This window comes from Saccopteryx leptura, chromosome 3, assembly GCF_036850995.1.
Source record: "Saccopteryx leptura isolate mSacLep1 chromosome 3, mSacLep1_pri_phased_curated, whole genome shotgun sequence".
NCBI classification, from domain to species: domain Eukaryota; kingdom Metazoa; phylum Chordata; class Mammalia; order Chiroptera; family Emballonuridae; genus Saccopteryx; species Saccopteryx leptura.
In genome coordinates this window covers 218,020,737-218,047,584 of record NC_089505.1, presented here as the reverse complement: position 1 = coordinate 218,047,584, position 26,848 = coordinate 218,020,737, and the positions used below count along the sequence as shown (strand labels likewise).

The following is a 26,848-nucleotide window of genomic DNA, read 5'->3' as shown; positions in this document are numbered from 1 at the left end:
CTTGCTTGTGCCTGTGCCATTTCCCAGACAAGCTTCAGAAAGCCAGGCACTAAACCTTGTGCTGTCTCTATATCCCACCAGATGAAATAAAGTCTTTCCAGGCTCCCACTTCTGATCCAAACATACCCTGTTACACTGTGCTGATCCCCACATAATGTGTGCACCCCTATTTTAAAGCCTTCGGTTATTGCTTGCAAAGGTCGCTCAGCAGGGAATGAAGTGGCTTACAAGGGATTGCCAAGGGACAGCTGAAACTCATTGGTTCCCATAGTCACAGGCTATGGTTTTGTTACCCACATTTCATTCATAACGAATACCTTGCCCAGATTCAGGTCTTCTAAGGACATTTATAGTCACAGTAGATCCACAATCCTGCAGTGTCTGAATGAAACCCCCACATCCTGCACAACCACAGAGCCCGTAAGCCCGGAAGACCGTGTCTGATGATCACTCTCCCTATCTCTGTGACAACGAAAAAGCACGTCTTGAACTGGCTCAAAGCTGTCTGGGCTGACCTGACAAGAAGCAGGCACTTCCTCACATGGAAGCTGGTGATATGGATGGAACCTACTGGATGATTAGAAAAAGTTCTGAGCCAAGAACTGGGGGAAACCGTTCTGATGTAGAATCAGTTGGACATGTTTACACCTGGTGCATCACTCTCCTGTTTCAGGTGCAATCTCAACAGGTTCTCAGTGACACCCTCTGGTCTCTGAAAGGGTTATGCCAAATCTAATAAACACACGGACAGAGCTCGGAAGCCCCAGTTACTTTCCCTCTGCTATGTGCCAACTTCATATCCTAAGGTGGTCTTCAAACCACTCATGTGTCTGTCCATCTGTTTTAATGTACAGAAAAGTTATGAGAACAACACAAGAACATTATTTTCCCTGAGCCATTTGAGAATAAGCTGCCAACAGGAGGTTCCATCACCTGAACACTTTGTGTGTATTTTCACAAACAAGGACATTATTCTCCAGAACTACAACACAACCATCATCTGGAAATTAACATTGATACATAATTACCAGTTATGTCTGGGACCCCACTCAAGTTTTGCTAAGTATTTTAGCTCTAAAATAAAAAAATTTGTTATCACTACAATTTCCTCTAACATTCTAAGTGCCTGTCTCTGCCACAGATTCCTAGCAAATGCCCATCTACTAAATCTTGATATTTAACTTGGTATAGTAAAAACAAAATAAAACAAAAGAACTCTCAAGTTTGAGTTGAAGTCCCACCTCTGTCTCAAATCTATGACTAGTAGTGTGTTCTTGGGCAAGTCACTTAGCCACTCCAAAGTCAACCCCAGCATGGCTATGCCTTTAAGAAGGCTGTAAATTTCATCCATAGGAACCCCCACCCCTCATCCAAAAGCATTAGCTCAAACCAGTGTCAGAGCTATTTTACAGTTAGCTGGCATTGTGGAATCCCTAGGGCAGCTCCACTCTGCCCCCAGGTCTGGTTGGAATCACAGAGGTGGGAGTCCAATGACTCCAGGTTTCTAACTACCTTAGGGATGGTCACACTGGGACAAATGCTCAAGGGGCAAACCCTGAGGCACATCACTTTTAGCTCTAGATGCTCAAAGTGGTTAGCAATGGGCATGGTGCCTTGGAACAGAGATTATAGATGAAACTGTATCATTTAATGTAAAGGAAGTCAGCACCTGGACTTAGCCATGAGAAGAGTTAACCTTTAGGGTTTTGGGTGGGTTCTAGCTGTTATATAAAGTGGCAACAAATCTTTGAAAAACACCACTCTAGGAGCAGCTTCTCCACAGCTAAAGATTTAGCACAATGCTTTAAAACATCTAACCATTCTGATTTTATAAGTCAGGCTGCAATGTCAAGGCCAGATTGTAGCCCAGGAATGGTCTTCTGGCTGAGCTGCAGGGCTGTGCAGCTGAAGTCCTTCAGGGCATGAGCTGGGCTCAGCCAGCAGAAAGGGCTCCTAACAACTGCGCCTTGTGTCTATGCAGAACTTCTCTTGTTCATGATCATAAGTTGAATATGAGAGGAGATCCAGTATATATAAGTGTTTAGCCCATGGGTAAATAAGAGTACATATTGTTTTATTCAATTATAAGTTATTAAAGAGAAAAAAAGAATGGCCATCCTTTCCTAACAGATAGATCTTTTCATCAAAGTCACTCTAACCAATTATTATATGCAATTAACTTAATTTACTTCACAAACAAGGCATTATCCTCCAGAACCAGAACACAACCATCAAAATCAGTAAATTAACATACCAAGTGAGTATAAGGAAGCAGGAGATTACTTGATAGAGTTATCTACAAGCAATTAGAGATACAAACACACATTTATAACACTTATGACTTTCCTGGGGAGTCTTGGCACATTTTTCCAAACCAGACATTTGCCAGGGAAATCTTACCATGTATTTAGGAGTTAGGTAGATTTCTAGAGCAATACAAATTACAAATGTGGATGACACCATAAGTAGCTACTAGAAGCTTAACATATGCACTGTAGTTTCTGATTTGCTTTCACTCCTTCTAATGCACAGTAGAGATCAGTTCTGCTGACTGCATAATTGATCTAAAATCATACTGTAATTCAGAAGGCACACTGGTGACAGTAACGTAGACAGAAAGCCATGAACACTTTAGCTCCAATTTTTTTTTAGCAACAGAGACCCTTGAGAGGCTGCAGAAAGTCTTCACGTTCCTTCTTGATAATAATGCCATGTCAAGTCTGGCCGTGGAGATATAAGAAGTCTCTCCACCACCGGGATTCTGGCAGGGCGCCTCTCTTCTCTTTGATACTACTCAAGAAGGCAATGAAAACCTCGTGCTGAGGTAACACAGTCTCTCTTTGTCCAGGAAAAGCAGGGCTGTGGGAGAGCATGACAGATACACCAAATCAGAAAGACACACAACAAAGGGGGCAGTGTTCTACGGTGATAGAAGTACCGACCTTCAGACTGTGAACCGCAACTGCTCCTAACAGAAATGGATGTTAGAAGTATAATTCTATCTGTATTTTTTTCAACACCCAATACTCAGTACCAAGCATCCAAGGCAGTGTGTGCCTGAATGGAGACTGAAGCTGGGAGGACAGCTGTCACCCTACAAGAGCATCAGGCACTCAGTGCAGCTCCTAGGACATGGGAGCCCAGGGGAGAGGGAAAGAAAAGCAAACTTGGACTCTATTTAAGGAAGAGCTTTCTAACAATTTGTGTTCTCCAAAAATGGAACTGGTTTCCTTAGAAGCAGAAGGGTTCCAGCAGCGCTGGGTGGCCATCTGTCAGGGGCGGGGTGTGGCAGCGAGCACCCAGCACAAGGGTGCTGGCTAAGCCGGTTTCCTCTGCACCCTCTGCACGGAGGCCCCTGGCACATTAGCATACTGAACTAACTGGTCACAGCTCTGATCACAGCTTGTGAAAAACTAAACAGGAAAGATATGGACAACAGTTTCAATCTGAGGCTTTGCCTTCTCTCCTGCTAAAACTGAAGGAAAAAATGACAAGGTATTCAGGGAATTTCCAGATAATTCAGAGTGTTTGTTTTACCTTATTTTGCTTCCCAGTATTTCAATCAGTTTCTGGGCATTTCATTCTTTACTAGAATCTCACAAATATATTTTTCAAAATGGATAAGAAACAAAACAAGTCAACAGTGTTGAGTAGCTAAAAAAAAAAGGAAGAAAAGCACTTTGGTATGTGAAAAGCTAAAATTGGAAAAAAATAATTAAGCTTAGGCACTTAAGGTATTTATCTATTCATGTTACCCACATTTCTTTACCACAGTTAAGTAAGAGTTATAAGCATTCGACAATGTTTCTTTACAGTGACTTGCTTGGAAAACAAAGATAAAGGGATGGAGTGTAGTGGAAAAAGGATCAGACTGCTCATGAAAAATGGAATTTGTACATTAGGCTCAGAATCTTGGAGAACTGGTGAGTTAGAGTGATTCATACACAGGGCTGTGTTTCACTTCCCTCTCCAAATCATGGACATAACACGAAAATCACACGAAAATACTACCCAACTATTTTGAAGAGTTAGTAGACTTCTCAAGATTTCAAGAATGACAGACAAATATTTTGCAACACCTACTACATTTTGTGTATAATTTTCTTTTTAGTTTCCCCATCTTCTCCCCTAAATGAAAAAAAATCCTTTTGTCAGAAATAAAAATAAGAAACTTAAGTAAATATAACATAGGTGATAATATTGACTTATCTCAATAGCAAACTCTTAAGTGATAGCCAGCAGCCTCATATACAACCACATGATACTCATCTAAGGAGGCAACAATAAATTTTTAAATGGCAGGGCAGTTCCGTTATTCTTTCGAAAGGCCCTTAAAGTTATCTTCTCAAGAAGCAGTAACTGCTGTGAGTCTGATATGCATACAAATACAAAGGCAAGGCTGGCCACCATTAACTCCCGACACTGGAGAAGAGACAGGCATGTGGGAAGGAAGCTGGACGCGCCAGCAAAGCTGAGCCCCCAGAAGCCCCCACCGGAGTGGCTCTAGACAGCCTCCGACATCACACTGGTGCTCGCTCAGTTACACTGTCGAGGGCTGTGGTATGAAATTCATCCAGGTTCAAAGTGCTTCTCACTATTTCCTTCTCTGTGCATTAGAGGCCAGATGGACAGGATTTTGTAAGAGAGAAGATCAGACGGAATGTCACAGGCAGAGCTGTTGGTATTTTTGGAGGTGGTGGCTCCACCACAGAACCCTCTTGAATGCTGACGCCAGGAGAGAGAAACATGTGCAGGCACTGGAAACACATAGAAGTGTCAATGTGCACAAGGTTCCAAACTCTAATCTCTAGGAAATTACAAACACAACATTTCTCCATCTCGGTCTCTTAATTTACAGAGATTAAAAAAAAAATAACCAACAACTAGAACAATGTTACAATGTTAACATTTAAAATACAAACTAAAAAGATGAACACTCTCTCCTCAAAAGGCACCTACCAGGCTTCCTCACTCTTCATAACAGAAAGTAGCTCAGCTCTAACCTGGGTCCCAGTGCCATGAATACTCACCTAGTGTGTCCTTCAGGTTCTTCACCAGTGAGCCCTTCTTCAGACTGTTCTTTCTCTCCACGTAGTTGGATGGCACGTAGCCCGTCCTATTGGCAGCGTTCCTCACCCGCCACCACGTCTTAGAGTCATCAAGCAGCCATAGGCGTTCGTTCTTCTTAATGTCCAGCTCCTGGTCCTGTTGGGCAGTGTAGTCCCACTTCGCTATCACAATAACTTCTTCTGTCATCTTTCATGGAGTCCTCCTGCCAGCAAAACATTTGGAGATGCTCATTAAAGAACCAACCAAACATTTCATCCTTTGCATCAACTTGAAATATTATGCAATTGACAGCTTTTATTACAGCTTGGCAACTGGTTTTCTCCTGGGTCCTGAAATACTCAACCTTAACATGACCTTCTTTCAATAAGTTTTTTGTTTAAAAACTGCAGCCTTTTAAAACAAATCTTAATTTTGTGCACTGGGAATTCTTCATGCTCTGCCAAATACAAAAACAAACTTTCAAAAAATTCTAAGCAACAATAATATCATGAATGTGTTCACCATGAATATGTTCATCCAATTAAGCAACACCAGGTCCTTAGAGCTGGTATGTTTACATCCACTTTCTTACTATATGCTGAATTTCATGAACGTATTTAATAATAATAAAAAAACACACCCAAACTCTTCCTATAAATTAAAATTTAAATAAATGTGGTATCCTACAGTGAATCCTCAAATAGAAAAAAAAATTAGTGAAACACCAGTCAAACGCAAAAAAGTCTAGTTAACGGGAAGGTACCAATGTCACTCTCTTAGTTTTGACAAAGGTGCCACGGTTAATACTAGGGGAAACTGAGTTAAAAATATATAGGAATGTTTTGTGCTACTTTTGTGATATTTCTATAAATATAAAATTATTCTTGAAACCTGCACACGGATGTTTATAGCAGCTTCATTCATCATTGCCAAAATTTGGGAACAATGTAGATGTCCTTCAGGAGATGAACAGATAAATAAACTGTGGCATATCCAGATAATGGAATATTACTCAGTGATAAAACGAAATGAGCTTTCAAGCCATGAAAATCCATGGAGAAACCTTCAATGCATGTTCCTAAGGGAAAGAAACCCAACTGAAAAGGCCGTATGTTGTCTGATTCTCACAAAGGCTCTCTTTCACCACTGAAGTCAGGCTCCTCTGAATCCTGTCCCCCGATGAGGCCTCAACTTTCGTACTTCTATACCGGACTCTGCATTGCTCAATTTTAATTAGAATCATGCTCAGGTGGTTTATCCCAGAATCCTCCACCCTCACCCAGGTGAAGCAGATCACCTTGACCTCCTGTGAGGTCAACCTAGCCAGAACACCCCCTTTAAAGTTTCCTTTTAGGACTTCTCCAGTCATCCACCCCTATCTGTTCCTACAGTAAACTCTTACTTTGCCTTCCTGTGTTTAGAGTTGAGCCCGGCCTCTCTCCCCGCTGCCAAATTCCCAAGCTGCAGCCCCTGCAAGTGTGCCCTATTGACTTTTAATAAGTGACAATATTTTTTCTTTAACAATTCCAACAGTAGATGTTCTGGAAAAGGCAAAACTATGGAGACAGTAAAAAGAACCTGTGATTTCCATGGACATGAGGGAGGAAAGGATGAACTGGAAGGACACAAATAACTTTTAGGTCAATGAGACTGCTCTGTGTGATACTTTATTATTATTATTATTATTTTTTGTGACAGAGGGAGGGACAGATAAAGACAGACAGGAAGGGAGAGAGATGAGAAGCATCAATTCTTTGTTGTAGCACCTTAGTTGTTCACTGATTGCTTTCTCACATGTGCCTTGACAGGGTGGCAACAGCAGAGCAAGTGATCCCTTGCTCAAGCCAGAGACCTTGGGATCAAGCCAGGGACCTTGGGCTTCAAGCCAGCGACCTTTGGGCTCAAGCCAGTGACCATGGGGTCATGTGTATGATCCCATGCTCAAGCTGGTGACCTCAGGGTTTCAAACCTGGGTCCTCTGCATCCTAGTCGACGCTCTATCCACTGCACCACCACCTGGTCAGGCTGCATGGTACTTTAATAGTGGGGACATGTCAATATACATTTGTCAAGACCCACAACATGTACAATATAAAGGGTGACCTGTAATATACAACTAGTCCAAAATAAAAAGTTTATTAACATAAACAAATAAATATAGCATATTATATATCTAGAGACATCAGTTTTGGAAGTATTAAGTGGCAAAGTCACATCTAAATGACTAAAATGAATACAACTGTCACTTACTCTAGCAGCTGCATGCTCTTAGGTAGAATATAGGCCAGGATTTTTTCAGCGAGAAAATTCTATATTCAGTCCTTCAACTGACTAGAAGTTTCCTCAAAACTAGAAAGAAAGGAATAATATAAAGGCCACTGACTAAAACCCACTTCCTGTCTAACAAAAAGGAGTTCTCATGATTTTATAGAGATGACTCCAGGGTTACAGAGGTAGCCTATGCACATGGATGCCACAAAGGCATGCATATAATTTTTAAATAACATGACACTTTCTACTTGATGCTATAAAAATTTATAAAGAATGCATGTTCACTTTCATAAATTAATCAAAATTGAGATAATGAACCTTTTGGGAAGGAGGCAATGTTTAATAAAGCTTTTGTATAGTGTATACAATGACCAATAGGGCAGAGTTTACACAAAGCTCATTTCCTAAAGGTAGACAATTTTGTAATCTACTTTCAGAAAATCTCAAGTCCATACCACATGCCTCTTTATCCTAACTGACCTTTCTGTCAGAATAGATTTTTAAAGTCATAAAGATGGTTTGTTTGTTTTTTAACAATCAAAGCAACTTATTAATTTTCTGCATGGCTTTAGGTGAGGAGCTGGCCAGGCACAGTGTACTTCAATGAACACTGAACATAACACGTGAGCTCAAACAACACCAGTGCCTGAGGCCTCGCAGAGGTCAGCTACATCAGAGTCTCTAGGAGGGAGGGCTGAGCATCAGCTATTTACAGCTTGTGTTTCTGACAAGCCTGAGAAGGGAAAAACCATAAAGATGGAACAGAGTCACCAAATGGCATCCCCAGGCTGCATTCCTGGTCACCAGAGCTATGGACTGTGATCAAAACTCAAAGGTTGAGTTTACTAAGGTAAATGTTGAGTGCATGGTGGGCACCTGACATGCATGAACTCACTGAATGACCATCTGGGACTGCCCTTGCAGGGAGGGAGCTGTTATCCTTCAGGACGCAAAAGATCACAGAGATGAAGTGACTTGCTAAATGACAGGGTCAGGATTTAACCCTAGGTCTGTTGACTCCCAAATCTGTGTTTGTGTGCTCACTTCTGAGGGTGGGTGGTTGGGTGAAGGCCTACTGCGTGGTCTGTGTTCTGATGGACTTATTCCAACCCAGGAAATCTACAATACTATGACAGGTGAAAACAGAAAGTTCCTATGTACCAACAAAAGGACTGGTACTTCCTTAGTCACAGCATGGGTTTTAAACCAATTCTAATTGATTTATGACAGCTTCCCATCAATATAAAAGCTTCAGGGGACAGCCAATCAACAACCAACTTACTCCAAGAAGTTGGCCTATCAGAAAGTGCTTCAGTCCAGTATTACAGAAGGCCAGCAATAAACTACAATATCTCTCCCTGATAAAGTCACCAAACAACAACCTGAGTGCTTTTGATTGTCAGCCAATCGATAGCAACCTCATTGGAGTAATCAGCATATACAGCTGAAGGTCAGCCAACCCTTGAACATCTCTGCTTCTGAAACTCAACGAATACCTGATCCCATATTTTCCAAAAACCTTCACCAAAGGAGCTTTGCACGGGAGACTGAGTTGGAACCACACCCTCCTTAGTCGACCAGGAAAACGGTCAGCTCTTTCAGAAGCAGAGTCGTGGCTGTGGAGAGTTGCACTCATTGCTCCTGCTGTTTCATACCAGGGCTGCCACCCTCGGGGACCCTGAGGACATGGGAAAGGCGTCTAGTCTATGTGGAAGGGAGCAAATGAAGGCGCTCTGAAGGGAGGTGATGCTGGGCAACCACCAGGTGAATGGAGGGGACAGAGAGGTGGCCTTAGGGGAGAGGGACAAGGAAAGGAAACGGATTTCAGTCTTGAAAGACGGGACACAGTCAAAGGAGGGCACTGCAGGCCAAAAAGGGATCAGCAAGAACCAGGGAGGTAACACACTGCTAAGCAGAAGAATGAAGAACGCAGGACTCCAGAGAATAATTTAAAATAAAAAGTAAACAGGATATGGATTTCTGGATATTCTCCTTTTTCAAGCCATTTCAATGTGAAGTGCCCTCCCCTCACCCCAAGCCATCAGCCTGTATTCCTGCCAACACCTAATCTTTCTTCTCTTTGCCAACAGTGGCTGGAAAGGCAGGCTGGAGACCCATTCTGGAGGGAACTGCATGTTGGGCAAGAGTGCAGATTTGACCCCTGAGACCTTGGGAAACTGTTTTTAGAACCCTGCTTTCTGTCTAAAAATGATACTGTTAACTGTATCTAGTGGGTTATGGCTGGGTGACATACTCCTCATGATATCCTGTGTTCCTACAACACCAAATGGTCACCAATATTTCCCAAGAGGCCTTGGGGATCAAGTTGAACAACTTGGTCATAATGGCAAATCTGGGACTCAAAGCTTAGCTCAGACATCTGCATGTCCACCTCGGACTCCAGCTTATTCTGCACAATGGGAGTAACAATCACCGCTTAGCCTCACAAGGTGCCCAGGATAAGTGTGACAGTGCAGTATTTCAGAAGGTGGAACTGAGTGTAACAGAGCCCTGCCTTAGCTCCTGCTCTTTCACAGGAGCTTGTGAGACAGCCCTGAGCACACCACCCAGCACAGGAGGGAAATAAGGATGAGAACCCTCTGTCCACTATAGCACACTTTATAAATTTAAGGTGGGGCTTGGACTAGCCTCCTTCCTTCATTTAGTTGGGATTTACTAAGCACTTTATACAGAGAGAGAGAGAGAGAGAGAGAGAGAGCGCACAGTCTTCCAAGGCACTAGGATTCCTTGGTGAGCAAGACTGACTAGGTGTCTGGTTTCTAGTGACTCAGGCCCTGGGCACAAGGAGCACCTCCTTGGAGACAGACTTGTAGCACATTGCTGCAGGAAACTAATGTGGGAATAATGATGCTAAGGCCAGTCAAGAAGCCCTATGTTTTCCCTCATGCATTACAATGTTTCCTCTCTTGGTGCATATTTGCAAACAGTTAAAAATAGTACATCTGCATTAAGGAGACCTACCTCAAAGAAGCAGTCTCAGAAACAACTAAAACACTTTATACTTTTTTTTTAAGCACTTGCATATGAGAGAGAAATAACAAACAGGAACAGACAGACAGGAGGGTAGAGAGATGAGAAGCATCACTTTAGTTGTTCATTAATTGCTTTCTCATATGTGCCTTGACTGGGGGGTGGGTGCTCCAGCCAAGCCAGTGACCCCTTGCTCAAGCTAGCAACCTTGGGCTCAAGCCAGTGACCTTGGGCTCAAGCAAGCGACCTTGGGCTTCAAGCCAGTGACCATAGGGTCATGTCTATGATCCCACGCTCAAGCCAGCAACCTCAGAGTTTTGAACCTGGGTCCTCAGCGTCTGCCTGATCAGGCTACCTTATACATTCTTTATTAAAGTTTCAAGTTGTGTTGTAGATAAAAGACTTGTCAGATGCCAAAGAATCTACCAGGGATTGGCAGGAATCTGTGGCATCCTGTTGGGCAACAGAATGGCCATTGGTGGCTTTTCACAAGCAGTGTCACTAATCACAACTAATTCACTTCAGCTGTAAGTAGAATACAATATGGAATCTAGCGGCTGTCCCTACTCTGAGGAAGTTCATTAAGCTGTGACAAGAGTCATTCTTACTACTTCCCGAAGGTACAAAGATACACTACATGTAAAAGAGGAAATGAACACAGCGCTAGGCTCAACACACCTCTTCCCATAGCCAGCACAGGTGCCGCCGAAGTGGGTGAGGAGCATGTGGCTATAGTGTGGGACACGAACACTCACTCAGTACCTGCTCATCGACTGGTCACAGCACACCTCTGAAACAGAATTACCTACAGAGACATTTAACAACTGGGGAAACCGGGCGAAGAGATGTTAAACACAGGCTGTCCCCAGGTTATGAACAAGAGGTTCCACAAGTTTCTTCTGAAGTTGAATTTGTAAGTTGGAGCAGGTACATTTATTTACCTAGTAAATGCAACTTAGAGAGATGTTTGTCTTAATATTTATTTTTACCTTTCTGTGCATCTAAATACTTAAAACATTTTCAAACCTACAAAACCTGTCTTTCGTAATTCAGGGGGCTGCCTGTCCAAACCCACAAAACTATCATACAAAGGGCCTGAACTGAGATCCAAACCCACTAGGAGTGTCTTATCACCAAGCCCAGGCTTCACCTGCTACCCTCTCCTGCCTGGTAGCATTCCTCGGGGGCAGAATTTTGTAGCATAGCTAAAAAAAGGAATCCCAAGGGTAAGGTAGATGCTGATAAACAAGAACTGAGTTTCAACTTCATTTTGATAAACGGGAAAGTGAAAATACTAAATGAGAAACAATGGTTGGAGCCCCCGATTCTCCAGGTATGATCTGGGAAGCGCCTTGTTGGGGATTTTTCCCATTTTTGTCCTTTTATTAAATTTACAGGGGTGACACCAGTTAAAAAAATTATACAAGTTTCAGGTGGACAGTTCTACAACACATCACGTACGCTGTTCTGTGTGTTTACTGCCTCAAGCCAAGTCTCCGTCCATCACCGTTTACCCCCACACCCTCCGCCCCCCAGCATTCACCATGCTGTTGTCTGTGTTCATGATTTCCTCTTTTTTAAAACTATTTTTTGCTCAATCCCTCCATTCCTTCCAAGCCACCCTCAACAGCTGTCAGCCTGCTCTCTTATCTATGAATCTGTCTTTATTTTGTTAGTTTATTTTGTTCATGAGATTCCATATAAGAGTGAAATCATATGGCACTTGTCTTTCTCTGACTGGCTTATTTCACTTAGCATAATGCTCTCCAGTTCATCCCTGCTGTCACAAATGGTAAGATCTCCTTCTTTCTTATGGCTTAGTAGTATTCCAGCTGTGTAGCACAGCTTTTTTTATCCACTCAGCTACTGATGGGCACTCAGGCTACTTCTTCTAAGTCTTACTATTGTAAATATTGCTGCAATGAACATAGGAATACAAATTTTCTTTCGAATTAATGTTTCAGGTTTCTTCAGATAAATCCCTGGTCATAAGGCAGTCCCACTTTTAATTTTTTAAAAAGATTTTATTTATTGATTTTAGGGAGAGGAGAGAGAAAGAAAGAGAGAGAGAGAGAAAGAGAGAGAGAAGGGTGGGTAGGAGTGGGAAGCATCAACTCATAGTAGTTGCTTCTATGTGTCTTGACTGGGCAAACCTAGGGTTTCAGACAAGTGATCTCAGCATTCTAGGTCAATGCTCTATCCACTGCACCACTACAGGTCGGGCTCATCTTCTTTAGTTATTAGAGAAATGCAAATCAAAACTGCAATGAGATACCACCTCACACCTGTTAGATTAGCTATTATTAACAAGACAGGTAATAGCAAATGTTGGAGAGGCTGTGGAGAAAAAGGAACCCTCATACACTGTTGGTGGGAATGTAAAGTAGTACAACCATTATGGAAGAAAGTATGGTGGTTCCTCAAAAAACTGAAAATAGAATTACCTTATGACCCAGCAATCCCTCTACTGGGTATATACCCCAAAAACGCAGAAACATTGATACGTAAAGACACATGCAGCCCCATGTTCACTGCAGCATTGTTCACAGTGGCCAGGACATGGAAACAACCAAAAAGCCCATCAATAGATGACTGGATAAAGAAGATGTGGCACATATACACTATGGAATACTACTCAGCCATAAGAAATGATGACATCGGATCATTTACAGCAAAATGGTGGGATCTTGATAACATTATACGAAGTGAAATAAGTAAATCAGAAAAACCAGGAACTGCATTATTCCATATGTAGGTGGGACATAAAAGTGAAACTAAGAGACATTGATAAGAGTGTGGTGGTTAGGGGGGGGGGGAGGGGGAAGAGGGAGAGGGAAAGGGGAAGGGGGAGGGGCACAAAGAAAACTAGATAGAAGGTGACAGAGGACAATCTGACTTTGGGTGATGGGTATGCAACATAAGTGAACGACAAGATAACCTGGACTTGTTATCTTTGAATATATGTATCCTGATTTATTGATGTCACCCCATTAAAAATAAAATTATTAAAAAAAAAAATTTTGAAGTAACTCCCACTGCTTTTCATAGTGGCTATACCAACGTGCATTTCCACCAGCAGAGTAAGAGAGTTTCTTCTCCACACCCTCGTCAACACTTGTTGTTTATGGATTTATTGATGATAACCATTCTGACAGGTGTCAGGTGATATCTCACTGTGCTTTTACTTTGCATTTCACTGAGGATTAGTGATATTGAGTATCTTTTCATGTCTATTGGCCCTCTGGATGTCCTCTTTAGAGAAATGTTCATTCAGGTCCTTTGCCCATTTTTTAATTGAATTGTTTAATTTTTTGGTATTATAAGTCCTTTATAAATTTTGAATATTAATCCCTTATCAGATGTACCGGCAAAGATATTCTCCCCATTCAATGGGTTGTCTTATCATTTTGCTGACAGTTTTCTTTGCTGTGCAAAAACTTTTAGTTTGCTGCAGCCCCAGATGTTTATTTTTTCTTTTGTTTTCCTTGTCTGAGAAGAAATATCAAAAAAAGACTCCTATGAGAAATGTCTGAGATTTCATTGCCCATGTTTTCTTCCATGAGTTTTATGGTTTTTAATCTAATATTTAAATCTTTATTCCATTTTGAGTTTATCCTCATGTATGGTGTAAGAATGTAGTTTAGTTTCTTTTTTTTCCCACATTATCTGTCCAATTTTCCCAACACCATTTATTGAAGAGACTGTCTTTATCTCATTGTATGTTTTTGCCTCCTTTGTCAAATAGTCATCCCTCGCCATACTGTGGTTCATTTTTTGCAGTCTCACTGTATTGCGGATTTTTAAATTGCGTATATCTAATTTTGTATTGTGGTTTTTTCACTATATCACGGGATTTTGCGGTATGTATGTATTTTTATATATTTATTATTTTAATTATTTCTGCGGTAAAATAAGCATTTTCTAGCCTAAAAAATTGAAAATATAAAAAGAGTTTGGGAGAGGTTTATAAAAGTGTGAGGAGGGTTAATAAAGCCTTAAAATATATACAAATACAGTAATAAAATAAATATAAGGTCACTGCTTCAAAGATTTTCACCTATGGCAGGGGTTCTAGAACCTAACCCAGGATAGATGAGGGACCACTATATTAATTGACTATAGCCTGAATGATGATGGTGCAATGAATAGTTTTGACCTGGGATGCTGAGGACCCAGGTTCAAAACCTTAAGGTTGCAGGCTTGGGTGTGGGCTCATCTGGCTTGAGTACAGGCTCACCAGCTTGACTGTGGGATAACTGACATGATCTCATGGTTGGTGGCTTGAGCCCAAAGGTGCTTGGCTTGAGCAAGGGGTCCTGGCTCGGCTGGAGCCCCCCCCCCAATCAAGGCACATATGAGAAGCAATCAATGAACAACTCAAGTGCTCCAACTCTGAGTTGATGTTTCTCATCTCTCTCCCTTCACCATCTCCCTAGCTTAAAAATAAATTACTGACTATCAGAGCGTGGGTTTATTTCTGGGTTCTCTATTCTGTTCCATTGATGTCAATGTCTGTTTTTTTTTTTTTTTTTTCAATGTCTGTTTTTATGCCAGTACCAAGCTGTTTTGGTTATTATGGCTTTATAAAAGAGTTTGATATCGGGTAGTGTGAGTCCTCCAACTTTGTTCTTCTTTCTCAAAATTGCTGTTGCTATTTGGGGTCTTTTGTGGTTCCATATAAATTTTGGAGATATTTATTCTAGTTCTGTGAAATACAGCACTGGTATCTTGATAAGAATTGTGTTGAACCTATAGCAGGGGTCTCAAACTCGCGGCCCGCGGGCCGCATGCGGTCTGCCGAACAATTTTGTGCGGCCCGCAGACTAATCCACGAAGTTCAAGAAAAGTGTTGCGTAACAGTTGCCTTTTGTAGACCTAGTGCGGCCCACCGAACGGCTGTGATCTTGCTCTGCGGCCCACATGCTGAGTTGAGTTTGAGACCCCTGATCTATAGATTGCTTTGGGTAGTATGGACATTTTAATGATAATTCTTCTTATCTATGAACATAGTATACAGTTCCACTTATTTGTATCTTCTTCCATTTCTTTCTTCAGTGACTTACAATTTTCTGAGTACAGTTCTTTTACATCCTTGGTTAAATTTATTCCTAGGTATTTTATTCTTTTGAAGCAATTTTGAATATGGCTGTTTTCTTAGTTTCCCTTTCTGATACAGTAAGTCCCTGAGTTACAAACATCTGACTTATGTGCAACTCACACTTATGAACCAGGTGCCATAAGGGATATTGGTAATCAACTGCAGTTGGACATTGGTGAAAATGATATCATAGAGCTACTCAACTCCCATGGGAAAGCACTCAACAATGAAGACCTGGAACTAGAGCAGCAGATGATACATAGCATTTAATGAAGAAAACAGGGACCTAGAAACCCAGAACTGAAAAAGTTTTCTGTAAAGGAGTTAACTGCTTGTTGAAGCAGAAATGGCAAAATTAGAGGAGCAAGATCCTATACAGAGAGGTTCACCAAAACTTACTGTATATTTACCAAAGGCCTGAGATGTTACAAGGCCATTTATGATGGGAAAAAGAAAACCTGTGTATAAACCTCCCTGATGCCTACTTCAAGAAACTGACTGCAGCAGCAGAATCTCTTAACACCAGTTCCCTCCTCTCCAACAGGTCCATCATCTTGTTTTAAACAAGATTGTTTAAGGTTGCATTTGAAAATGTTTAAGTATTTATATGCACAGAAAGGTAAAAATGAATGCTATGTTAAGACAAACATCTAAGTCACATGTGATAGATAAATGCACCTGTTCCAACTTACATACAAATTCAACTTAAGAACAAACCTATGGAACCTATCTCATTTGTAACCTGGAGACAACCTATAGTTCATTATTGGTGTAAAAAAAATGCAACCGATTTCTAAATATTTATTTTGTTTCCTGCTACTTTATTGAATTCATTTACCAGTTCTGGTAGTTTTTTTGTGGAATCTTTAGGGTTCATGTCATCTGTAAATAATGGCAGTTTTACTTCTTCCTTTCCAATTTGGATGACTTTTTTCTTCATTCTGACTGCTGTGGCTAGGACTTTCAGTACTATATTGAATAAGAGTGGTGATAGCGGTAATCCTGTCTTGAGAGCATAAAGGAAACACTCGTCTTTTTTGCCTGTTGAGTATGATGTTGGCTGTGGGTTTGTCATATATGATCTTTATTACGTTGAGGTATGTTCCCTCTATTCTTACTTTGCTGAAAGTTTTTATCACAAATAGGTGCTAGATTTTCTGCATCTATTGATATAATCAGGTGGTTTTTATCTTTTATTTTGTTTGTGGGGTGTATCACATTTACTGATTTGTGAATATTGTACCAACCTTGCATCCCAGAAGTAAATCCCAATTGATCATGCTGTATGATTTTTTTAATGTACTGCTGGATCACTTTGCTAGTATTTTGTTGAGGGTTTTATAATCTTATGTTCATCAGGGATTTTGGCCTACAGTTTTCTTTCTTTGTAGTGTTTTTACCTGGTTTTGGAATTAGGATAATGCTGGCCTTGTAAAATAAGCTTGGGAGTCTTTCCTCCTCTTAAATTTTTTGAAATAGTTTGAGAAGGATAAGTGTTAGTTCTTCTTTGAATGTTTGGTAAAATTCGCCTGTGAAGCCACTGATTCCAGGACTTTTCTTTGTTGGGATTTTTTTGATAATTGCATCAAGTTCACTAGTTGTAATCTGTTTTGTTTTCTTTTTAATTTTTATTGAGGTTGTTGGGGTGACACTGGTTAATAAAATTACACAGGTTTCAGGTGCCCAATTCTGTAACACATCATCTGTACACTGCACTGTGTGTTTGCCCCAAGTCAAATCTTCTTCCATCATGACCTACCTCCCCTCTACCGTCCTCCACCTCCCTTACCACCTTCTCCCTCCTGTAACCCCCACACTGTTGTCTTTCTCTGATTCTTCCTCATTCAGTTTTGGAAGATTGTATATTTCTAGAAATGTATCCATTTCTTCCAGATTTTCAAATTTGTTGGCATATACTTGTTCATATTGCTGGTTTTTAAATATTAGAGAAAGGGTAAAAGAAGATTGGACTGATTTAAAGGTAAAAGTTTCCGAATTCTAAACTGCAGGATGTGTGGGGAGACAGCCACTTTCCTGCAGCCGCTGCTGAAAGGGCAGCTGAATGGTATAGGCTCGAATCACTAGGACTCCTGCGAACTTTGCCCCATGAGTTATTTTGAAGAAGGTCTTTCTATGGTTTTGTAACTTTATTGGATTATAGTTATAGCCTATGGCCTGTGAAATCTCTATTAGGTCTTTGAATTTGTGGAGGTGACCCATTCCTCTAAGTGTTCCTCTCTAGTAGATGGCCAGGGTTTGAAACTCAGTCTCAGCATGGAGGCTGGTGACCTTGGGGGGAAGTTGTTTTAACCTCACTGACCACAATTTCTTTTTTTGTAAATGGGGTCAAGGCTTCTGTGAGGATGAAATGTGACAAGGGCTAGATCAAGTACCTGATACCCGGTCCATGTAGGATAAATGTCAGACATTCTTGCTCTTCCTACATTTGTGTAATGCTGAGTTGGGATTTGAATGAAGCTTTGACAGGGATTCAAAAATAGATCTGCACTAGATTACATAGAGCCAAAAAACAAAGAGAGAGAAAACCTAAAATCACGGGAAGACTAATGCTCCAAGGCAGTGCCATAAAATGTACTGTGAATCCTACTTAGAAAGGGTTATAAGGAGAGCCCCGGGCTTTCTGGGTATATCCCCGCTCCCACTGGAGTGAATACTAATGATACCAGCTTTTCAGCCTAGAGAGATTTTCATGTGTCCATAACATTTACTAGAATATATTTTAAAGACAAGGAAGTTATTTTCAAAATAAAAATTTAAATATCTATTAATGTTTATTCCAGAGAACCAGCAAGTGAAAAAAGGCACTTAAGTACCCAGGATAGGGGTGAGGGGGGTCATTGGCTTTCTGCCCTCTGCCTCTGATGTCTGCCCTTTCCAGGCCCCTCCTAGCCTTCCCTACTGGGAGCTCTGAAGCTCCCTCCCCAGCTGGCTGCAGGACCTTTGTGGCCAGGCCTCTACTTCTCAGGCTGCTGGCTCCAGGCAGCCAGACACGCCCCCAGCAGACACATCCCAGTAGACACACCCCCTACAGACACGCCCCCAGCAGACACATCCCAGTAGACACATCCCCTCCAAACACACCCCCAGCAGACACACACCCTCGACACGCCCCCTCCAGACACTCCCCAGTTCCCTAACGGCAACATTCACTTTTTAAAGCAGGGGTCCCCAAACTTTTTACACAGGGGGCCAGTTCACTGTCCCTCAGACCATTGGAGGGCCGGACTATAAAAAAAACTATGAACAAATCCCTACGCGCACTGCACATATCTTATTTTAAAGTAAAAAAAAAATGGGAACAAATACAATATTTAAAATAAAGAACAAGTAAATTTAAATCAACAAACTGACCAGTATTTCAATGGGAACTATGGGCCTGCTTTTGGCTAATGAGATGGTCAATGTCCGGTTCCGTATTTGTCACTGCTGGCCATAACAGGTGATATGACGCGCTTCCGGAGCCGTGATGCGTGCATCCCACGTCACCGGAAGTAGTACTGTACGTGAGCCATGCTGTGCTTTGTGGTGCCGCCACATACAGTACTCCCGGAGCACAGGATGAGGATGGATCCTGTGCTCCTCTCACTGACCACCAATGAAAGAGGTGCCCCTATCGGAGGTGCAGCGGGGGCCGGATAAATGCCCTCAGGGGGCCGCATGTGGCCCGCGGGCCGTAGTTTGAGGACCCCTGTTTTAAAGAGTGATTATAGGAAGTATCAGTATATACCACAGGATTTCCTTTTTAGGTTGTGCTAAAATACTTAAAATTGGTTAAAATGGTAAATTTTAAGTGTACAGTTGAGTGGTATTAAATATTTTTACATTGCTGTATAACCAGCACCACCATCCCTCTTTGGAAATTTTTCATCTTCTAAAACTGTAACTCTGTATTCATTACAAACTAGCTCCTCAACCTTCTCTCCCTAGCAACCACCATCCCACATTTCTGTCTCTAATTCTGATGCTGTGTAAGTAGAATCATACAGTATTTCCCCTGTTGTGATGGGATTATCTCACTTAGCATAATGTCCTCAAGGTTCATCTGAGTTGTAGCCTGTGTCAGAATTTCCTTCCTTTTTAAAAAGCCTGAAAAATATTCCATTATAAGTATAGACCACGTTTTGTTTATCCATTTGTCCATTGATGGACACACGGGTTGCTGTGCCTTTTGGCCTTTGTGAACAATGTGCTATGAACATGGGTGTGCAAATCTCTTCAAGACTCTGCTTTCAATCTTTGGGAGGTCTATACCCAAAAGTGAAATTGCTGGATCATGTGGTAGTTCCAGTTTTAAGTTTTTGAAGAATCACTAAACTATTTTCTGTAACAACTGCACAATTTTACATTTCCACCAGCAGTGCACAATTTCTCCATACCCTCACCAATGTGTGTGATTCTGTTTTTTTGACAGCAGTCATCCGACTGGGTGTGAGGCACACGTAATTTCTTTCTTTTTTTTTTTTTTATTTATTCATTTTAGAGAGGAGAGGGAGAGACAGAGAGAGAGAGGGAGAAGAGGGGGAGGAGCTGTAAGCATCAACTCTCATATGTGCTTGCCCAGGCAAGCCCAGGGTTTCGAACTGGCGACCTCAGCATTTCCAGGTCGACACTTTATCCACTGTGCCACCACAGGTCAGGCGCACACGTAATTTCTTAAGTGAACTTTCCTTTTACTGGGTCCTGAACAATATTTGTTAGCAGATGGCAATTCTCAAGAAAAATAAAATTTTATACTTTATAGTAAATCTAGAGTTTTCTCCTCTGCTCTACTCCTTTGGCCACTTTTTTAAGTGAACATCAATTATTTTTCATCCTTTATGCTGGGATCAATCACCTCTTTTTCCCCATTAAACCACATTAATAAAAATACCCTAAAATGTGAGTTTATCAACCAGTTTTTAAGAGTTAATCACCGGCCCTGATCAGTTGGCTCAGCGGTAGAGAATCAGCCTGGCATGTGATGTCCCAAGTTCGATTCCTGGTCAGGGCACACAGAAGAAGCCACCATCTGTTCCTCCACTTCTCCCTCTTCTCTCTTTCTCTCTCTCTCTCTTCCCCTCTGCAGCCACGGCTCAAATGGTTCAGGTGAGCTGGCCCTGGGCACTGAGGATGACTCCCTGGCCTCGCGTCAGGTGCTGAAGTAGCTCAGTTGCTGAGCAGTGGCCCCAGATGGGCAGAACAACACCTTATAAAGGGCTTGCTGGGTAGATCCCAGTCAGGGGAGGAGGTGCATGCAGGAGTTTATGTCTCTGCCTCCACACCTCTCACTTAATAATAATAAAACAAAGTTAATCACCAAGCAATTCATTTTACTAAGTAATACTAAATGAAATGTCTGGACACAACCAGTATTCCAGAGACTAGACTACAAGTCCACACAACTCATTCATGCCTAGGACATTTTACAGAAAAATAAAACTTGGAACTATGCTGCTTCAGCTAGAATCTGGGAAATGCTATTTTTACACATAATTTACCACTCAAGCCATGAGAGTGTGCATGTTGCTGAACTTTGTTAGCTTCCTCAGTTTCCATATGGGCATCTTAGACCTTCACTGCACTCGGAAGGAGGCTGTGAAGGTTAAGTGATCTGAGCACCATCATTTTGGAGAATCACTGTCAGTTTAATAAGCCAATTTAAAACTCAACCACACTGAAGTTGGAATCAACATTGTCTTATGCCAGCCTAGAACACATCACAGTAATGAAGTGAAGAGACAAATATCAATAATGGAAAAATACCCCCCAAAATCAAATTCATAGAAACAGACTAGAATAGTGGCTGGTGGCCAAGTGCTGAAGTAGCTCAGTTGCTGAGCAGTGGCCCTTGTTGCCAAGGGTTGTGGGGGAAATAGGGAAAGGTTGGTAAAGGGACTAGCTCTCAACTGTAAAATCTGAGGACCCACGGTAAAACATGGTGACTATGTAGTTGATACCATGGTTATTTAGCATTAAAATTTACTAAGAGAATAGAACTAAAATGTTTTCACTGAAAAAGGAGATAAATATGTGAGGTGATGGATGTGTTAATTAACTAGACGGGGAGGATTCTTTCACCATGTATACATACATCAAATCACCACGATGTACCCTTTAAATACCTTACAATTTTATCGGTCAATTCTACTTCAATAAAGCTGAACTTTAAAAAAAAGAAAATGAAGGAAGAAAAATACCCATCTTTAAAAATAAACAGTGATCTCTCTGGTGAAACTTGACCCCCTTTAAAATGCATACCCACTGCTCACAAAGTAGAGAAACAGTCACCATTTTTAGGTGTTTAGTAGGCCTATTTTTTTTCCAAAACCAGAAAAGGAGTTGTAACTTTTATAACTTAAGTATCTAGTTCCTAAACACATCAAAATAGAAATGTCATGAGCTTCCTCAATCCTTTCAAATGAACTCAGCTACATTAATTAATACCTGATCTTCTCCTTACCACCTGTTAGCCATGGTTCTCTGTCTAATTCTGAAACACACAAGGGTGAAATGAGAAGCAGAGATCAAAATCACACATTCTGTATCATCTGGGTCTCGTCCTTTTCACACACGATTAGCTACCAAGATCATTTTAGTTCTTCAGATCTACATGGCTTATGCCCATGTTCCTAAGCATTCTATGTTTTAGATTTCCCTACTTAACAGAATGGGAAATTACAGAAAGCCCCTCTGCACACTGACCTGGGGTGGCACCCTCAGCCACCATCTCAGCAGGGAGCCTGAACCAGGGTGGCAGGGACCCAGGAAGTGGGAGGGGACAAGAGCTACTCTGGGTCAAATCACTACACAAGTACCTCTACAGATGCTTTTAGAAAAAGAAATGCTAATATTTATCCCAAGCATACAATTTTTTTAAGGATATCTTCCCTCTCATCCAAGAAAACAGAATGAGGAAATAAAGATTTCTAGCATATGGCCTTGGCCGGTAGAGCATCAGCCCTGTGTGTGGAAGTCCTGGGTTCAATTCCTAGTCAGGGCACACAGGAGAAGCTACCATCTGCTTCTCTACACCTCCCTCCTCCCTCTTCTCTCTCTCTCTCTTCTTCTTCTGCAGCTATGGTTCGATTGGTTCTAGCAAGTTGGCCAGGGCACTGAGGATGGCTCCATGGTCTTGCCTCAGGCGCTAAAATAGCTCCGTTACTGAGCAGTGGCGCAGTGGCCCCAGATGGGCAGAGCATCATCCCAGTAGGGGGCTTACTGGATGGATCCCCATTGGGGTACATGTGGGAGTCTGTCTCTCTGCTTCCCTGCCTCTCAATTAAAAAAAAAAAGATTTCTAGCATATGTACTGATTTTTTACAATACATTTTTTTTTAGAACTGTTTTAGTTTCCTCTATTATTAACATCTTATATCAGTATGGTATATTTGTTACAATTAATAAACCAAGATTGATAGATTATTAACTAGAGTCCATATTTTATTCAGGTGTCCGTAGTTTTTTACCTAATGCCCCTTTTGTAAAACCCAGGATCCCATCCAGGACACCATATTACATTTGGTCATCATGTCTCTTCAAGCCCCTTTTGGCTACGGCAGTTTTTCAGACTTTCCTTGTTTCGATGACCTTTATGAGGACTATTTGTCAGATATTTTGCAGAGTATCTCCTTAGGGGTTGGATTTGTCTGGTGTTTTTCTCCTCATAGGACTGAAGCCATGGGTTTGGGGAGAGGAAGCCACATGTGAAGTGGCATTGTCAATGCATCCTGTCAAGGGTGTGTAGCACCTACATAACTATCACTGCTGATGTCCACCTGGACTGCCTGACTAAGGTAGTGTTGGCAAGGTCTTCCCACTGTGAAGTCATTCTTTCCCCCTTTTTCACACTGTGCTTTTTGGAAGGACATATCCAAGCATAGCCTACACTTAAGAGCTATGCCTCGTCACTTTGAGGGAGACTACCTACAACATTTTCTAGAATTCTGCACAAGAGATTTGTCTATCTTTCTTCGTTTTTAATTTATTCAATCACTTATTTATATCAGTATGAACTTATATTTACTTTACTCTTTAGGCTACAATCTGATACTTATTTTGTTGCTCGAGTTGTTTTAACATTGGCTATTGAGTGCTCTTTCAGTTGGGTTCTGAGTCCTTTTGACATAGCACCATCACTGCGAGTTCTGGGAGTGTGTGAGTGTGAGTGTGTGTGTTCTGAGCACTTCCTTACTTCTGGCACCACAAGGTACTCCAGGCTCACCTTGTATCTTCTGTCAGTCTCAGGATCAATATGGCTGATGTTACAATAAATAGCGGTTATCTACAATACATTCCACTTTTGGTACATTTTACACATGAGAGTTCTATGTCAACATTAGTCCACCTCCTGGGTCACATTGCTACTCTATGAGAATGATGGTATTTGATTCTGAGTAGCCTTTCCTACTGCTGCTTTTAAGTAATACTTTGCACTGGTGACCTAACTTACTTGCTCAGGGTCTGCCCTGCTGACGAGCCCACCCCCATCATAACCATGGCCACCTTCTCCCACCACCCATTTCTCCTGCAGCCTATTTCTCGAGAGTTGGTCCCATCCCTGCCTCCTCAGAAACCTGCGCCAGACCTGATCCCACCTGCAGTCTTTGCTATATGCACTTCACATGACTCCAAGCTTACCTACTTATTTTTACCCTTGATTTAGGTGAGCCAAAGCTAAGTAACACCTGTCAAGAGCACTTACAGAGATCTGTCGCTCTAAATCAGGAGTCTGGCAAGGGTACCAGAAGTTCCAAGGGGGCATTTACACCTGAATATGCAACAGAAGCTTTCAATACCTGCTGACCACTCCCGTTTTAGACGTCTGATCACTGGCTCAGCCCCTCTGGCCAGCCCCTCTGTCAGGGGCTCCACATCCTTTTCTCCCTCTGTGAGGGGTCTACTTCGGATCTTTCTTTTCCACCTGCTAATATCTCCTCCCCTTTCCTGCAGTTTCCATTGAGGAATGACTTTGCTTCTTGTTTCACTGTGAAAACCAGAAGCAGTCAGAAGGAAACATCTGTCCACACCTGGAAACACTGCACTGCCCCTTTTGTGCCTGGATGCCCTGCCAAGGCCTGTCTTCTGTGCCCTGAATGCCACCCCTGCTGCCTCCTGAAGGAATCTGCTCCTGTAGTTATCGCCCACTCTACTGTGTCACGAATATTTCCCTTTGCAGATCATTGTACCTGCCAGTTGACAGCTGACACTGTCCATCAGTCCCTTCCCGAACACGCTCTTCACTTGGCTCCAGGCTCACACAGCCCTGTTCTTCCTCCCCGACTGTTCCTTCTCAGGGTCCTTGCTGGGTCCTACCTGTGTTTCTGACTTTCAGATGCAGGAGCAGCTGGGCTGTCTGGGGGCCCACTTCCCCTTTCATTCCCTTGATGAGTATGTCCATTCTCTTGGCTCTGGGTACCATCTCTGTGCAGGGTGCTCCCAAAGGTAGGTCTCTACTCCTGCCTGAACGCCAGACTGCTACTCCCAACGGCCTGTTCCACACCTCCACCTGGGTGTCCAATGTGCACTTCAGACTTAACATGTCTGAACAGAACTCTTCACTCTCTCCACCAAAAACAAAAGAAAGCAAATCAAATAAATAACCACAGCAGAAACCCCCTGTCTCCCACAGCATTTCTTTCTGAGCAAGACATAGAAGATAGCCAACCACCCAGTTGTCATCAGGCCAAAAACCTTAAGACTCCTCCCTTTCACTCCCCATCCATTTCATCAGCAAACCTTAGATGCTTGCCTTCAGAACACATCTGGAACCAAACCAGTCCTCACTTGTACACTGACCAGCTCCACGCCAGCACCCCTGCCTGGCCTGGTCGCTATTTCCATCATCCATGTGGCTCCAGTCTGCTTCCTTAACAGCAGCCTGTGACAGCTGGAAAACAGACAGTGATCTGTGCTACTGCGCTGTTCGAACCTTGCTCTAGCTTCCCATCACTCTAGAACAAAATCTGCACTCACGCTGCTGGAATGCTCTTCCCCTTAACATTTATACAGGTCCCGGTCCCCTCACTTCCCTTCACTTCATCAGGCCTCCAGCCAAATGTCACATCTCTTGCTCCTCCCTCCCTCTCAGGTCCCATCCCTGACTAAATCCTACCCTCCCTGCCCAGCCCCACCTGCCCGCAGGGTCTACAATGGCGGCTGCTTCTCTTCCACATCTTGCCCCCCCAACGACATGACCAGTACTTCTTACATATTTTACCGATCGATCATCCATGTTCTCTCACCTGATGTAATTCTTTGAGGATGAGCACTTTGTCTCCTCATGAACAGAGCACTTAGAAGGACCTGAGCCTATGATGTGTGCAGCAAGGACGTGCAGGAACAAGTGGGTGAGGGCCCGCAGACGCCCTGTGCGTAGCTGTCCAGGCTACCTCCACAAGAACCCATCGTGGGGGCTGATGTCCCCTACTGAAGTCCTCACTGCAGATACATTCAGGTGTCAGAGGCTTCACCTAACACTATCTCACCTTTGGCTATAGTCATTGTTGTTATACATAATAAGGGCTCCTTACTCATGATGGAAGCCATAGAAAAATTCCAATTAAAAATTTAAATTTTATAATGTTCAACTACTTTAAGTAAAAGGGTGAAAGTATGTGGAATATATATAAATATTCATAAAATGCAGATCAATAATGAAAAGTGAATCTTCCAGCTCTTTCTAGCAACTGACTAGCACAGCAACACATAATGAAAAGATAAAAGATTAGCAAAAGCTCATTAAACCACTGAGAAGCACAGTCTAAGACTAGATTATTTACCTGTCAAAAATAACTTAAGTACTGTCAATACAATTCCAGAATTTTCCCTGGCTGGGTAGCTCAGTTGGTTAAAACATCATCCCGACACACCAAGTTTGTGGGTTCAATACCTGATCAGGGCACATACAAGAATCAACCAATAAATGCCCAAATAAGTGGAACAACAAATTGATGTTTCTGTCTCTCTCTCTTCCCCTCCTAAAAGTCAATAAATATTACAAAATAATAAATAAAATAAAAACTTTGTATTTATCTTTTTCAACCCCAAATTAAAAAAAAAAAAAAGGTTGTTGAACACTGAAACCCAAAGTAGATATGGCTCTTTCAGCAGAGCTATAAGAATACAAGAATCCCTTTTACATGAAACATTCAAGTTTATAAACAGCAGTATCCATTGTTGACAAAGTAAAAGACTGTTCTAGTTAAAATATAGTCTGGATTCTCACGTAGGAGTTATCAATTTTCACAGGTGAAAACATAGTAAGATATACTTGCAAAAAAACACTGTAAACAGCACATGTGCTCATGAAGTGCTGGTATCTAGAATACATAAACACTTTTACAATTCAAGAAGAAAGAGACCCACAACTCAGTTGAAAAGCAAGCAAAAGACAATGTCATTACACAGAAGGGCAGCACAATGGCATAAAACACAGCAAAG

At 42.0% G+C, this 26,848-nt stretch overlaps 1 protein-coding gene across 3 annotated transcripts in view; it reads right to left on the bottom strand.

Moving 5' to 3' along the window:
- Positions 1–26,848, bottom strand: part of NCK2 (NCK adaptor protein 2) — a 171,162-nt gene that overhangs the window by 57,686 nt on the left and 86,628 nt on the right. For all 3 annotated transcript variants that reach the window (XM_066377523.1, XM_066377522.1, XM_066377524.1), the window contains one exon: positions 5,031–5,272. In XM_066377523.1, coding sequence (XP_066233620.1) covers positions 5,031–5,256 — 226 coding nt within the window. In that variant the 5' untranslated portion in view covers positions 5,257–5,272. The remainder of the gene's footprint in view (positions 1–5,030; positions 5,273–26,848) is intronic.